This window comes from Anabrus simplex, chromosome 1 (assembly GCF_040414725.1).
Source record: "Anabrus simplex isolate iqAnaSimp1 chromosome 1, ASM4041472v1, whole genome shotgun sequence".
Taxonomy (NCBI): Eukaryota; Metazoa; Arthropoda; class Insecta; order Orthoptera; family Tettigoniidae; genus Anabrus; species Anabrus simplex.
The window spans coordinates 962,463,321-962,480,676 of NC_090265.1; the positions used below are offsets into that span (position 1 = coordinate 962,463,321).

The following is a 17,356-nucleotide window of genomic DNA, read 5'->3' on the forward strand; positions in this document are numbered from 1 at the left end:
TGTGTAAAGATGGGGTAAAGGTGTATCAAAAATGGATCGATACAAGATCTGATACACATAGTAAAAATAATTATATTGGCTTTACGTTCCACTAACTACTTTTATGGTTTTCGGAGATGCCGAGGTGCTGGAATTTAGTTCCGTATGAGTTCTTTTACGTGCCAGTAAATCTGCCGACACGAGACTAACGTATTTGAGCATCTTTAAATACTACCCGGCGAAATGGATATATAGATGGAAACTAATTATTGTAGAATCAAAGAAGTCCAGGAAAGATCTCAGTAATAACCTGGAAAGGCTTGGTCGAGCTGTAAGGAAACCTTATGTGGAGGGGGGACAACAATTCCACTGTAATTACACTCAAGGAAGTGGAAAGACTGCTGAATAAACTATATTGTTATAAGGCAGCAGGAATAGAGGAAATTAGACTGGAAACGGTAAAATTATAGTGGGAAGACAGTGATGAAATGGCTTGATAGGGTTGTAAGATTAGGATGGAATGTTAGAGAGAACCCTGATTGGACGAAGGCAGTAATTGCACCTACGTATAAACAAAGAGACAGGAAACATTGCAACAACTATCAAGGTATTTCACTGTTCAGTATACCAGGCAAGGTGTTCACTGGCATTTTGATAAGGGGGATGCGATCAGTAGTTGAGAGAAAATTGGATGAAAATCAGTGTGGTTTCAGACCACAGAGACACTTCAAGACCAGATTTTCAGTATGCGCCAGTAATTGATAACTGCTACAAGAGTGGACAATTGTGTTTGTGTTCTGTAGATGTAAAGAAGGCACAATGGAGAACCGTGGGAGATGATGTTAGCCGTACTGAGGGTTTATGGGATTAAGAATAGATTATTACAAGCAATCTAAAGCATTTCCGTTATCAGTTTGGCTGCTGTGAGAATTGATGGTAGAATGAGTTTTTTGTCCAAGGTAGTTACAGGGTTAGACAATTCTGTTCTATTTCGCCTTTGTTGTTCTTAATTTACGTGGATCATTTACTGAAAGGCATAAAGTGCAGGGAGGGATTTACATGGTTGGAAATGTAGTAGAGTGTGTGATACAAAAAATTTCCAAGACTGAAGTGATGTCAGTAGAGAAGAAACCTGAGAGTGTTGAATGTTAGGTTGGGAATACTAACCGTGAACAGGTAGATAATTTCAAGTATTTGGGGTGTGTATTTTCCCAGATGATTAGTATATTAAGTGAAATCGAATCAAGGTGCAGCAAAGGTAATGCAGTGTGATCGCATTTGGGATCAACAGAATTCTGTAAGAAGGAAGTCGGCTCCAGGATGAAACCATCTTTACACTGATCTATTTTCAGACAGAATTTGCTGTACGGAATTAAAGATGGGTGGACTCAGCATATTATATTCATAATTTAGAATGCTACAGGAATGTAGCGAAAGCAATTGCTAGTACAAAGAGGTGGGAACTATGGCAAGAGGGTACTTGAAATGAGGAGATAAAGGTTAAGTTTGGAATGAACTCAGTGGATGAAGCTGTATGCATAAACCAGCTCTGATGGGAAGGGGGTCACGTAAAGCAAATTGAGGAGGATAGATTACCTGGAGAATAATGGATTTGGTCATGGAGGCAAAGAGAAATGGAGGAACACTAGGGGGACAGTAACTCAGTTTCTAATGATGGAATGTTAAGAGGTATGGAATGAAATGAGGCCACAGAACTAGTTATAAGTGCAGGATTGTGTTCGTGTTTGGTTAATCAATTCTGAGAGGCTTGCAGACTGAAGGTTGAAAGGCATGACAAGTCCATAATGAAGGTGTATATATATATATACAATGTGTGTATGTATGTATGTTTATTTATTACAGTAATTTTCAATAACCTAGTGCACTAAATAACATTGATTTTCTGGAGCTGTTTTTAAATAGGTATAACATGGTTGTTTCTATGTTTGCTTTTATGGATAGGTGTGGAGTATGAAGCTGACAAGGAGTTGGAAATGCTGGAATCTAGCAGCAGCAGCAGCAGCCGTCGCCGCCATATGTTAAAAAGAAATCTGCTTACAGAGAGGCCAGATACAGAGCTACAACAACTTCAGAGACGCATTCTACACTTCCTAGGGCCACTTGATTCAGGAATTGTTGAGTCTCTGCTAGTTGATCCAATAGACTCCTTATCCACATGGCGAAATTCCCGGAAGTTGGAGTTCAGCTTGCCTTTTAAAGATATGAGACCAGTCATATATTTAGGTAAATATACCTGTACATACTTCAAGGCCAGTCTGTTTGTTCTTTAATTCAAAATGCTAAACTTTCATCTGTTACTCTTAAATAACTGTTTGACATCCTTTTGATTTTGTTAAAAATTTCAGGGATTCTTTGGTCCCCTGAACCATTTTCTGAAATACTTACTCATGTCATTATGCACAAAATGCAAAAGAGGAAGTTCTGTGCAAATTACATGAGAGAGAGCGTTGAGTCTGTGCACATAGCTCTACATCGACAAGTATCTTTTTTCATTTTTCAGAATAGTACAAAAAAAACCTCCCTGCCTTCTTTGTTGCAACTGCTAGTGTTACACCATAATGTAATTTGCCCATTGTGCTAATTCAACATATCCCACTACCTGATTATCACTGAACAAATTTTCTCCATGCTTCAGTCTCATTGAAATGATCACCAGAATCACTGAACCTGAGGGTGTAAGATATTTGGTCAGCAGCTCCTATGGTATAACACCACTTACCTGCATGTGGCTTAAATATGTTGTTCTTCCAATTACACTCACTCACTCACTCACTCACTCACTCACTCACTCACTCACTCTCCTGGCGCTACAGTCCATGCAGGACCCTGGCCTCTCCTACAGCTGTCGCCCAACCATCTCTCTCTGCCGCACACCTTCTCCAGTTCCGGATTCCTAACGCCTGCACATCCTCTCTGACGTCATCCCACCATCTCTTCCTAGGTCTTCCTTGCCTCCTTCTGCCTTCAGGGTGTTGCTCGAGGGCCTTCTTTGGAACCCTCTCCTCCTCCATTCTCACCACGTGCCCCAAGTAAGTCAGGCGTCTCTTCTTCGCTTCTGCAACCTGGTCTACTGCAGCATAGAGCTGGTACACCTCTTGATTTGTTCGGATGCGCCACTCGCCTTCTTCACACACAGCCCCATAGATCTTCCGCAGCACCTTTCTTTCCCATACTCGGAGCCTGTTCTTATTACTTTCCATAAGCGTCCAGGCTTCACATCCATAAAGAACTACTGGCCGTATTATGGTGCAGTACACAGTGAGCTTAAGCCTTCTAGATAGACTGGAGGACTTCAATAGTTTATGAAATGGATAGAAGCATCTACTGCCTGCTGCAATGCGTGCTTGGATCTCTGCACTGACTACGTTGTTTTCCGTTACCATGACACCCAGGTACTTGAATTCTGCAACTCTCTCATACTTTCCTTCTTCCCATTCCAGGTCTCTCACCCCTTGGAATCGTTCCTTCTCCCTCGTACTCACCATATACTTTGTCTTTTCATTATTAATTCTCAGCCCCAGGTGTCTCGAACTTTCACGCATGTACTGTAGTGCATCCGTCAACTCTCTTGTGTTCCTACCAAGAAGGACAACGTCGTCCGCAAATGCCATATACTGAAGCAACCTGTTGTAGATGGTACCCCGAGGGTTCAGTGGTATTTTCCTAATGACATGCTTCAGGCAAAGATTGAATAGGGTCGTCGACAAAACATCTCCCTGCCCAAGCCCTCCTTGCACTGGGAACTCCCTGGTCAGCCTCCCCTGGATTTTCACTTTAGCTCTAGTATTCCTCAATGTCATTTCCACAAGACTGGTGATCTTTCTTGGCACCTGCATTTCCTCCAACACCATTCGTAGCTTGGGTCTATGGACACTGTCATAGGCCTCTTTATAATCAACATAGAGTTGATGTACGCTGACGTTATATTCGTGGCACTTCTCCAGAATTAGTCGTAATGACAGGATGTGATCGATTGTTGACCTGTTCCACCGAAATCCACACTGGTATTCACCCGGTTCTTTCTCTGCATATGCTTCTAATCTCCTTGCTAGCACTTTTGAGAAGATCTTGTATGCCACATTGAGAAGGGAGATCCCACAGTAATTGCTACATACCGTCTTGTCATTCTTTTTATGGATGGGGCAGATGACCGCTAGGTTCCAATCCTCTGGTATGTTTTCGCTTTCCCACACTGCACAAATGAGATTATGCAGCTTCCTACAAACTTCCTCCCCACCATACTTGAAAAGCTCAGCTGGAATTGCATCTTCTCCTGGCGCTCTGTTATTATGCATGAGGGATATTGCCTCCTTCACCTCTTCTAAGGCCACTTCAGGTACGTTTTCCTCCTCACCATCTACAACCAACTGACCATCTCCCACCTGCTCTTGCGATTCCTGTTTTTTCCTCTATAGGGTTCAGAAGGTCTTCAAAATATTCTGCCCAACTTTCCATTATCCCATTCTCATCTCCAATCAAGTGGCCTACTTTATCCTTACAACATACTGTCCTTGGCTGGAATCCCTTCTTAATTTTCCTAGCTCCCTGGAACATGGCTCTGACCTCCTTTCTGTTCTGCATTTCCTCGATCTGTTGTAGCTTCTCTTTTTCCCACTCCCTCTTCTTCCTTCTCAGTACCTTCTTCGCCTCTTGTCTAGCTTGTTGGAATCTCTCAGTGCTTGCTCTTGTTCTTCGCTGCAGTGTTTTTTCTCTTGCTTCATTACGCCTTAAGACTGCTGCCTGACACTCGTCATCGTACCATTCTGTTCTCCTCACAGGTTTCTGAAATCCCACCGTCTCTGCGGCTGCACTCTTCAAAGTATCTTGTAATACTTTCCACTGCCGAGTCACTGTAGCTCCTTCCAGTTCTTGCTCTCGACCTCTGAGCTTTTCAGCAACCACTTCTCTATAGCTTTCTTCATTTCATCTCTTTGCAGTGCCTGTACATCAAACTTTAATGACTTCTTTCCCCGTGTCTTCATGATGTTGGCCATTCTCTGTCTGTACTTCATTATCACAAGATAGTGGTCCGAGTCTGCATCTGCCCCCCTCTTTGTCCTGACGTTCATAACGTCCGACCCATGTCTTCGGTCGATAAGAACGTGATCGATCTGATTCTCTGTCTCTCCATCGGGGGATTTCCATGTTACCTTGTGAATATTCTTCCGTGGGAAATACGTACTGGAGATGGTCATCTCATGTGCTATTGCGAAATCTACAAGCCGAAGTCCATTATCATTACTTTCCACGTAGACGCTATGCAGTCCAGTCGTTGGTCTAAATGCTTCTTCTCTTCCTACTTTAGCATTCATGTCTCCGAGAACAATCTTAACATCATGTCTTGGAGCTGCCTCATATTCTTTCTCAAGTACAATGTAGAATTCATCTTTCATATCTTCGCTTGAGTCTTCCATAAGAGCATGAGCACAGAATACTGTGATATTAAACAGGGAGAACTTTAAGCGTAGGGCACACAGTCTCTCATTCATGGGTTTGAATCCCAGAACCACTTGCTTCACATCATTTGCTACCATGAATTCTGTTCCCAGCTGGTTTTTATTACCTCCACTGAAGGAGATGGTGTAATTTCTCGAGTCCATAATATCCGCACCTTTCAACCTGATTTTTTGCAGTGCAGCAACCGACACCTTATAATTCTGTTAAACTTCTTTCAGATTCCTAAAGGCTCCCTCTCGGTACAGGCTTAGCACATTCCAGGTTTCAAAAATAACATCTCGTTTTCCCTTTCCTCGCTTAGTCGTCATCAATTTATCCATCCGGCTATCTCTGTAGGTAAGTCTCGTAACAAGATTTGTTCACGTGGCTGGGGTGTTAGCCCTGCACACAACCCCCAACCTGGAGGACCAGGGAACCTTCTTTCTGGGTTATCATACCATAGCCGAGAACATCCCGTTTTAAGGCGCCGGATACTCGCCCTCACCCATCTCCTTAGGGAGTAGGATTTGCTGGTTACGTCGGTAGGCGAATCCTCCAACTCGAGCATTTCTCAGTATTTACCGTAGACACCCACTCGGCATTGGTGCCCACACTGAGACTCGATAACCAGCCATTGACCCTCCTCCTTTGTCCAGGCTTGGGACTGGGGACTGGCACTTGGATTTCCGTGGTATCTCCCAGTGACGGAGTGTTCTTCCAATTAAGGCATATATAAAATGGTAGGAAAAATGCTTTTTTTTTTTTTTTTTTTTTTCTTTTTTTTTTTTACCGGGCGAGTTGGCCGTGCAGTTAGAAGCGCACGCTGGGAGCTCGCATCCGGGAGATAGTGGGTTCTAATTCCACTGTCGGCAACCCTGAAGATGGTTTTCCATGGTTTCCCATCCATTCACACCAGGCAAATGCTGGGGCTGTACCTTAATTAAGGCCATGGCCGCTTCCTTCCCATTCTTAGGCCTTTCCTGTCCCATCATCGCCTATCTGCGCTGGTGGGACATAAAGCAAAAAAAAAAAAAAATTGCATTTTTCTGAAATCTGTATAGAGTAAATGTGCCAGTTATTCTCATTGTGATTCATTGTGTATATTAAAGTATAGAAGAAATTTTGGATTTGTTTTGGAAACTTTGGGAACTAGTTGCTGCACACAAACTCAGTCTTTTCATACTGCACAAAATGCTTAATAATAATGTACATGTGGGCTAAATTTCAAGAAAATCTCTCACATAATTGCAAAGAATTGAATTTTTTTCTGAAATATACATGCACTAGTATTTGAAACACCTGGCATAAAATTTGAAACATACTGCTATTTTGACTACTGCTTTATTTTAATTTTCTCACCAGATCACCTGTTGCCCCGAATTGTAGATCTTGCCCTGACATGCAGTGACCGCCGTACAAGAATTGCAGCATGTGAACTACTACATGCCATCACTATGTTCATGTTAGGTACAAGTATGTATCCACTTCAAGATATATTGTTCTCAAATTAATTTTTTTATGCTTTACTTTTATTCTTGATCTATATATTTTCATGGGAACTTTCACTTCTATAGGTGTGCAGATTGCCAGTGCAGATCACAGTGAGCTGTCAGAATTGTTTGAGAAATTGTTTATGCCACTTCTGCAGCTTGGTTGTTGTGATTCAGATCAGATTATTTATCAGCTTTTCCATCCTCTGGTGCTCCAGTTGGCCCATTGGTATTCAAGTGCCTTCCAACTCAAGAGCAAAAATACAGCAACTTTGATTGATACACTGCTTGTAAGTAATGTAATGGAACAATACACATTTGTAGAAGTATAGAAGCACATATTAAGATAAACATAACAAAAAATCATTGAGGAGAAGGAGCAAAAGAAAGAATAGAAAAGGGTAACTCCATATCTCCACCACTGACTTCACAAAGATTTATTTTCACTGAAATCTACTTGTATAGGTATACAGATTGCCAGTGCAAATGTATACTGATATACAAGTTTAAACTTTCTAGACCTTTGTCGTGTGATAATTGTAACTACCAGGCTTTTAGATCTTAATCCAGTAAGGCTTGAAACTTGAGACATCAAGAACTGCACTTGGCATTTTCTGGGATCCACAGTCTCCAAGGCCCGTGAAGGTCAATAGTGAACTAAGATCATCTCTTGTCTAAGCAGATTTAGGGTGTAGTACCCTACTGACTTTCGCAGACATTGAAGACAGCAGACCCTTCAAAACGTTGAATACAGTTCTTAGTGAAACTTCCTACTTCACTAGACCATGGCTTACAAATCTGTAAAGTTCCACAAACATTCTATACTGATGCTTCATGCCTCGTGCTTGGTTTCAGGGATGTGATTAATAAACAATGTGGCACCTATTGTGCAGCTGCATGTAATAATAATAATAATAATAATAATAATAATAATAATAATAATAGAAAAATATAAAATTAAAAAAAACAAAATTAAAAATAAGTGTTAACGCCAAGTTTGCGTTACGGCAACTTTTAACTTACAGGTCTAACAACGGCAACTACGGAAAGATGTGGAAAATGTGGAAGGAACCCTATTAGGCCATGAGATCGTATCTTGTTGTGGGGAAAGGGAAACACACGGCGACCACCCTTGAGCTCAAATGTATTTGTAAATTAACAAATGAAAAGATACAAATTCAGATAAACCAAAACAAATGACATAGCCGATGACAATTATGCACATTTAAAACAAAGAATATTTAAATAAATTTATAAAACACAAACGGTACTCTTCCGACGATATGGATTAAACATTAACATAAAAGTTGATACAGAATTACAGTAAGACTAACTCCAAAAACAGTTAAATTTACTACGTTAATTACAATTTAGATAGGTTACACGATTCAGAACAATCAAAAGGAGTTGCCAAGAACAAGATGCTATGACTGCCTGTCGAGGTAGTCATTCAGAAAAGCAAACTTGGTGAATGCTGAAATCTAGGGGAAACTCCGACATGCAAAATAAATATTTACCACAGAAATTTTACGTTAAATGAGAAAAGGCTGAAACACAAGAATGAATTAAATAAAATCAAACACAATAGAAATTGTGAAGTAGCGCTTACCTTGAGAGGGTAAGGTCCCAAGGTGGGACGAATGCAAAACACGTCCCCTCGCTAAGGTGATCAGTATTCAAAGACGCGGACAAGTTGCCTCGCACTCACGAGGAGCCCAAAACCGGAAATCGTGCGATTACAAGGTAACCAATGAAAACATGGAATTTCCCTAGATCTCTGCATTCACCAATGAAAAAGGTCGTTATTCCGACCAATAAAAATCCACTTCCTTACATGGGCAAGTTCTAGAGAGTTGGATTTACGAAACAGCAATTTCACAATCGGAAATTTACACGTGCCCATACAAGCTGCCTCAAAAGTTGCTTTCAATTTTAAAACAATTAAACAATATTAAAAAAAAAGAAATTCCTAAAAACAAGCATTCCTCCAAATCAAGTTTCACATTCTTCATAATTAATAGTTCACATTTTCCTAACATATACTGTAATTTCTACTAGTTACATCAAAAGAACAACTTCTTTAAATAATTTCTTTGATGGAGATAAATTTCTTAAAATAATTTTGCACTCAGTTACTTTTGCAGTTCCAAAGGTCCCATTTAAACCATAAATGAATACGTTACAAAACCAAGTTGCGTTTCTAATTATTCCAAGTTTTGGCAGTTCCATCACAGGTGACATCAAGTTACATAAAAAGAACAACACAACTTCTTCTTTAAATAATTTCTTTGGTAGAGATAAATGTTAACACATAAAATAATTTTGCACTCAGTTACTTTTGCAGTTTCAAAGGTCCCATTTAAACCATAAATTAACACTTTACAAAACCAAATTGCATTTCTGATTATTCCAAGTTTTGGCATTTCCACCACAGGTGACAAACAAATACTGTATTTACTTGTGTATTAGACCCCCTCGCGTATTAGACCCCCCCCCCCCCCTGGCTTTTCAAGACAAAGAAAATAAAAAAAAGTAAATCTCACATACAAGACTTGCCCAATGTAATTCATCAGAGAACAACGATGATTCCGCTTCAAAGCGGGTACAAGCCTTATTGCAGCTCCGATGACAACCCACACATTTGTGAATAGTTTCTTCTGTTCAACCCATGCAATGAAACCAAGCGTCTAAGTCATGCGGTACATCTGTATTTCATAGTTAAGAAATGTCCGCCTCCACAGCATAGGTCTTCTGAAGCTCTGATGACGTCACACAAATAGGTGAACAGTTTTGTGTCCAACCTGCGCATTGCAAGCACACATCAGCCATGCTATATGTCTGTGGTTTGTAATTAGGAATGTCCACCTGTCGAATGGTTGGCACAATTAGTTGCCATTCTCAGGGGCGCGAATTTGATTCCTGGTACCGTACTGGTACTGTTTTAAGAATGGCAGGAAGGTAGATATGCCATAAGAATGGTACATGCTACTCTCCTCCATTGGGGGTGTGCCTAAAAAGAGTTGCACCACCTCAGGATGAGGAAACTCGTTTACCTTAGTTAAGAAATATTCATGATTGTTGCTATTAATATAGCAGGCGAGATCATTAACAAAGTGGTCGTTTAATATCTCGTAAGTCAGGTCAGTATATGTAATTTTAAGAGAAAAGTAAATTTAAAATGTGATAAAAACAATCCAATCATAACGTTTGTTTTACTCGCCAATGTACCTAACAAATAATAATAATAAAAAAAAAAAATAATAATAATAATATAATGTTGTTGAATTTATGTCCCCACTGACTACTTTTACAATTTTTGTAGATGCAAAACAAAACATAACATATGTTAATAAGAAAATGGAGACAATGAATGTACAAAATTAAACATTACGATAATAAAATGCATTACCGCCACACGTACGAATGTTCCTCTTAAAACTACATACGTCTTGACCGATATTACTACGAACAAACATGAATATCAGTCAAGTTGCTTGTCTACACAGAAAAGGATACCAACTCCCAGACAACTCAAAAACAATGGCTGTTTTAGAAACGACAAAATAGTTCGCCATCAACCACAACATTCTTGATGTGTTGTTTAGTTTAAAGTGTGTATATGTTCTTCGGACTTCATCAGTGGTTTAAATTATATCAGTGTTTACACAGAAAAAGATACCAACTCACAGATCAACTCAAAAACGATACCTGCTGTAGAAACGACAAAATAGTTTGCCATCAACCACAACATTTTTGATGTGTTATTTAGTTTAAAGTGTAGATATGTTATTTCAGACTTCATCAATAGTTTAAATTAAGACTATAAATTGTGTCATATCAGTGATTTTATCATTATTGGTTATATATGCTGCTTATGTCTTCCAGTTGGAGTTTGGCTGAAGATGACCCAATATATATGGGGTCGAAACTAGTCACAGTTTTATAAGACAATATACAAACTAATAGTGTTGAATAGGTGGACCCTTCCTACCCTTTGATAGTAATTCTGGCTCAGGTACTGGGTTTTTGTGTTTGTTCCAACACTTTCCTCTTCATATTGAGTCAACACACTTCACTACCAACCACCACAGAAATACGCAATAATGATTACATCCTTCCATGTAAGGTTGGCGTCAGGAAGGGTATCCGGCCGTAAAACCGGGCCAAATCCACATGTGCGACGCAGTTTGCACCCGCGACCCCACAGGTTTGGAAAAAGCGGAAGAAGAAGAGAGTTAGTGTTATCTTTGTAATATATTTCTGCAGCGAGTGTTAAATATATATTTCTGTACTACTGAAGTGTAGTGTGAGTTTTGTCATAGTAGGGAATTAATAAGATAGATGGCATTAAGTACTTTAAAGAAATTTGCATTGAACATGGTAGACTATCAGCGTGTGGTTTGTGAACGCATTCTTCGCGAGAACCCATTAGTATTGTGATACAGACCCGAACCTGTAACCTATGACAATTACAGCTTATTGTTAGTCTTCACAGTGTGAATTAATGATCTGTTTTGGTCAAGATTAATATCTGTGCTGTGAAGTATTTTATGAGTTATAAGTTTTTTTCAGTTTTTGTAATTTATTTGTAATTTATTCAGGTATTTTCTTTTAGACAGATAGTAGAGGCAAGAGTTGTGTAATTTCAGATTATGATGAGGAATACAATGTTAATCCGGACGAGATTTGGAATGAGTGGAATTTTATAGAATGCCCAAAGTAGACATAATTGATTTGAATAGAGAATAAATGTGTCCTTGCCATGTTGTGATGCTAGCTCGAGTGTGCAGCTGTATGTTCAAGTGACGGTAATGTGTTGAAAGATCTATGTTACTCTCAAGAGGATGAGATCTCCTGCTACCGTGTCTGAACGTAAGAGATTAGTTCCACTTTGAAACAGGGTCATTGAAGAATATTAAATTTGTAATTTTCATAAACAGTTTCTATTGATTAAGTAGGATCAAGTTTATTTAATTAATTAACATCATCTGAACATTATTTTTGGTTAGAGGTCAGGGCATTTCAGGTAGGCTGTAATTGGATGTCTTGAGGGACATTGCTTCATTCCTCGACCAGGTCAGTTAGTGTATCTGGGTTTTCACTGGTTGTTGTCACCATGATTTACCATATGTGCTTACATGTGTGGTTTACATTTCTTGTATGGGTATTTGACAACACATTCTGTTTTGTGGTTGTGGTAATTTTGAAGATTGTAGACTCAGTTCCATGTGGTTGCCATGTCTTTGAGGCAGGGGTTCTATTCCCACAGCAGTAGAGCCAGTGTAATTGTAAGATTTTGTGGGATTTTCTTTTTATTGTAGGTTACGTAGAGCCTTTGCTTTGAATTTTATTAGTGTGAATTAATGTAAATTTGCCTGGAGTGTTATCAAGTGCAGTGGCAGCTAGGGATTGTGTGTTTATACGATTGAACCTTATACAGTTTCACTTATGATAGTGAATTACTAATCGTTGATACTTGTTCAATGCCTCTCCATACTTGGAATGTTTCAAAGAAATGATGATTTAACCCATTGGAGATGCCGCTCGTAGAAACTATAGGCATGTTATTTCATCGCAGCTGATGGAGCTTGGAGAATCTACGGGCACGTTTTCACTGTAGCTAAAAAAATAGTAACTACCGTTTCAGCAAGCTGCGACTTCACTACAATACTGTTGAATGCTTCTATAAGCATAAAATATACTAGTTATGCTCATAAGTTGAGAGCTCTTCTTTCACGGCATTGATAATATGGCCACATTCCTACATAACCTGGGGTTGCGTCATTGTTGCTTCTCAGCTGTGAAATGGGCAGGAAAGTACGTACGGTACATGCGGACTGGTAGAGTGTGTGTTTGAGAGGCAGGCTTGTTTGTGTAATTCTTGTGAATAGTTGACATGTTTAATTCAAGTGTACAAAATTTCAACAACGAATCCATAATGGATGTTCTTATGGAAGACATGGAGTTCTAAAAATGAGGATGAAGATAACAATTACACACTAAGTAAACCTGATGATTCTGGCGCTTCAGGCAAGTAAATGTATATAATGAGCTAATTTCAGATTGGTGTGAAGTGTAACGTAGTCTTATACCACTTCCTGAAGTGGGTTCTGTAATCCTGTTTTTATACCGCTTCCTAAAAATGTGGGTGTTTCCCGTATACAGATGACAACAACCTGCAGCAACTCGATGCAACTCCATCGTCAAACAACGAACAATGGAAAAGCAAATTAATGGTTGTAAACAAGGATACCGGTGCCAATTGACCAATTAGGTTAGAATCTGTATTAGTGTGTTTATGTAGATGTGTCCACAATATTAGACAAATTTCGAATTTCGTCCAGAGCTGCATCCGATTTTTTTTTTTTTAGTTTGTAAAACTTATCATCATAAATTTATATTTAAAAATTGCTGCACTGTTATGAGAATTAAGACTCATTTTTGTGTAGAAAAAGTGCTATCTTTCTAAATATTCCAAAAGTTGTTATAATCAAGGCTTACCCTAGCATTGAAATTTTTTTTAAAAAACCATTAAAAATCCTGCGATTTCCGGAGGGTAGCCCTTTCAGATATGGCCATCTTCAATGTGTTAAACAAAAGAAGTCTATGATTTAAGCAACATATGAATGGATGAAAACCATAGCGGTACAAGTGACATTTTTTTAGAAAATGAGTTAAGTGCAGGATGTAAGTCCGGGAGGATGTATCTTTTCACCAGCAAAGAGATACAAGTGATAACGGTAATATTCTGCGCTCTAGTGATGGATGGTATAACTACAAATAGCATGCTTTATATGAGTGTTAAGATGTTTAAATGCCTTTTTCTCTAAATGACCAAAATGCTACTTATGCCGTTATGGTTTTCATCCATTCATATGTCAATGACCTAAATAACAAAATGTCAATGATTTCAATATTAAATTGTAATAATTGAAATAACTGATGGGATTAAATGACAGAAAGCAGTTAACAAAAAAAATGTTGTGATTTGAAGATTTAGAGGGTGTGAATTTTGATGTAAAAAATGTTAACATTGGAAACAAGATTGAATTGAACACAGACTTTGATAAATGTAAATGTGTGATAGATGTTTTCATGTGATGAATAGAAAGATTTGAAATATCATACAACGGGACTATTTAATTACCCGTTGGATATTAGTCTGATTTTTTCATGTCGTTGGATGAATATGTGGTTTAAGTGTGATTTATTTGTTTTAACATTTTATTTTACCTGCCAAATGTTTAATGAACCAAGTTAGCAAGGGGTTCTCATTCATATGTATATATTTTAACTCTCTCTCTCTCTCTCTCTCTCTCTCTCTCTCTCTCTCTCTCTCTCTTTTTTTCCTTTCCTATTAATTTAAGTTTTGTTTTTTATGTTCTTCGGAATATCACCAAGGTGTACCTGATTACAAACCTGGGATTAACAACTGGTGCCCAGTATGTAGGCAGGAAGGGTATAGTTTTATGTTCATTGATTTTAAGTTTTATATTGCACTGCCTGAAGGACCCGGAAGAAATGGTCGGGTATCAATGTGACTTCATACATCGACAGGTATGTAAATGGTTAAAGTTGAAATTCTCTGTGACAGGTTGAATGGCCACCAGATTGCATTAGTGTTCTTCTTGTTTAGTGTGTTTTTTTTCTTTTTTTTCAATTTATTTTACGTCACACCGACAAAGATACATTCTACAGCATTGATGGGAAGGGAAAGGGCTAGGAGTAGGAAGGAAGTGGCCATGGTGTTAATTAAGGTATAGCCCCAGCATTTGCGTGGTGTGGAAATGGGAAACCACAGAAAAACCATCTTCGGGGCTGCCGACATTGGGGTTCGAACTGCCTCCCAAATGCAAGCTCACAGGTGCGCAACCCTAACCGCACGGCCACTTGCTCGGTGTGTTTAATGTTGTTACCAGGCCTGGTAGGGTGTATAAGGTGCGTGAACAGCATCAGATGTTGAGTGATCACTATGAAGGGCACGGATATACCACATACTTATGTGAGAGTGTTATCAACACCTGCCAGTTTGAAAGGGGCCTCAATGTGGGTCTCCATTTGGCCAGCTGGTTGAATTGTGCAATATCCAGATTTGTAGGGCATTTGGATCTGACATTGTCCCGATGTTAGACTGCATGGGAACGTAAGGGCAGACATACTCGTCATCAAAGTTCCGGTGGACCACGTCTGACCACCACAAGGGAGAATTGCCATATCGTGCACTTTGCACATCGTAACCTGCTCACAGCTGTGCCTGCCATCCAAGAATAAGTAATGGCCTCCCTGCAACATTCTGTGTCATCCCACAGCATTGGTTGGAGATTAGCAGCAGCCGGACTTGGGAATTACTGCCCAATACATAGGCTGCCATGACCAGGAAGCATGGACTGCTGATGAATGGCATCGCATTGTGTTCAGCGATGAATCACAGTTCTGCAGTACCCTATGTGACCATCATTTGCGAGTATGGTGGCGACCTGGGACAGGTCCCATTCTTCCAGTGTTCGGGTCACTGTTGGTAGTAATTGAGAGAACTCGTGACAGCACAACGGTATGTCACCGACATCCTGCGTCCACGTGTTACTTCCCATGCAACAGTAACTTGGTGCCATTTTTCATCAGGACAATGCTCATCCACACACGGCACATGTCTCCATAAACAGTCTGCGTGATGTTAAGGTACTTCTATGGCGAGCTCGATCCCCAGATCCGTCCCTGATAGAACATGTTTGGGACCAGCTCAGATGTAAACTCCATCCCAATGATCAAGGACCAATTACAACAGTTGTGGACCGGCTTGACTCAGGAGAGGACACAACGGCTTTGACACCCTTCCCAACCAAATCAGTGCATTCATCCAGGCCAGATGGGGCACAACGTCATACTAATAAGTGGGCTTGTACTTCCAAGTTCTTTGTAAAATTGACTCCATTTTGTAGTCACTGAAATAACATCTCATACTCCCTCAGCACATAAAGTTTCATATAGTTTCCTTCTCCCCTTCTGGGTTCTTTGAATATTTTTATCAGACAGTGTATATTCTTTTACTTATTTACTTATTCTTTTACTTATATCATGTCAGAAGCATACATAAGTTTAAAATTAAATATGAGGAAAGAACATAAAACATAATATGAATTCTTCAGTGACAAAGTTGTTGTTCGAGTCATCACTCCATAGACTGGTTTAATGCAGCCCTCCATGCCATCCTATCCTGTGCTAACCTTTTCATTTCTACGTAACTACTGCATCCTACATCTGCTCTAATCTGCTTGTCATATTCATGCCTTGGTCTATCCCTGCCGTTCTTACCACCTACACTTCTTTCGAAAACCAACTGCACAAGTCCTGGGTGTCTTAAGATGTGTCCTATCATTCTATCTCTTCTTCTTGTCAAATTTAGCCAAATCGATCTCCTCTCACCTATTCAATTCAGTATCTCTTCATTCGTGATTCGATCTATCCATCTCACCTTCAGCATTCTTCTGTAACACCACATTTCAAAAGCTTCTATTCTCTTTCTTTCTGAGCTAGTTATCGTCCATGTTTCACTTCCATACAATGCACGCTCCACACGAAAGTCTTCAAAAACATCTTTCTAATTCCTGTATCAATGTTTGAAGTGAGCAAATTTTTTTTCTTAAGAAAGCTCTTCCTTGCTTGTGCTAGTCTGCATTTTATGTCCTTCTTACTTCTGCCATCGTTAGTTATTTTACTACCCAAGTAACAATATTCATCTACTTCCTTTGAGACTTCATTTCCTAATCTAATATTTCCTGCATCACCTGCCTTTGTTCGACTGCACTCCATTACTTTTGTTTTGGACTTATTTTCATCTTGTACTCCTTACCCAAGACTTCGTCCATACCATTCAGCAGCTTCTCAAGATCTTCTGCAGTCTCAGATAAAATAACAATATCATCGGCAAATCTCAAGGTTTTGATTTCCTTTCCTTGGATTGTGATTCCTTTTCCAAATTCCTCTTTGATTTCCTTTACTGCCTGTTCTATGTACACACTGAAAAGGAGGGCGGACAAACTGCAGCCTTGCCTCACTCCTTTCTGGATTGCTGCTTCTTTTTCAAAGCCCTCGATTCTTATAACTGCAGACTGATTTTTATACAGATTGTAGATAATTCTTCGTTCTCGGTATCTGATCCAAGTCACCTTCAGAATTGTAAATAGTTTGGTCCAATCAACATTATCGAAAGCCTTTTCTAGATCTACGAATGCCATGTACATGGGCTTGTCCTTCGTGATTCGATCCTCTAAGATCAGACGTAAAGTCAGGATTGCTTCACGTGTTCCTACATTTCTTCTGAAGCCAAATTGATCTTCTCCCAACTCAGCTTCAACTTGTTTTTCCATTCTTCTGTAAATAATACGTGTTAAAATTTTGCAGGCATGAGATACTAACTAATGGTGCGGTAG

The 17,356-nt window shown here is 39.5% G+C and overlaps 1 protein-coding gene across 1 annotated transcript in view; it reads left to right on the forward strand.

Moving 5' to 3' along the window:
* The window catches only part of LOC136857637 (DNA-dependent protein kinase catalytic subunit), an 873,484-nt gene that overhangs the window by 307,376 nt on the left and 548,752 nt on the right, over positions 1-17,356 (forward strand). Inside the window, exons 15-17 of the mRNA XM_067136445.2 lie at positions 1,942-2,223; positions 6,799-6,909; positions 7,011-7,216. Of these exons, the coding sequence (XP_066992546.2) occupies positions 1,942-2,223; positions 6,799-6,909; positions 7,011-7,216 (599 nt within the window). The remainder of the gene's footprint in view (positions 1-1,941; positions 2,224-6,798; positions 6,910-7,010; positions 7,217-17,356) is intronic.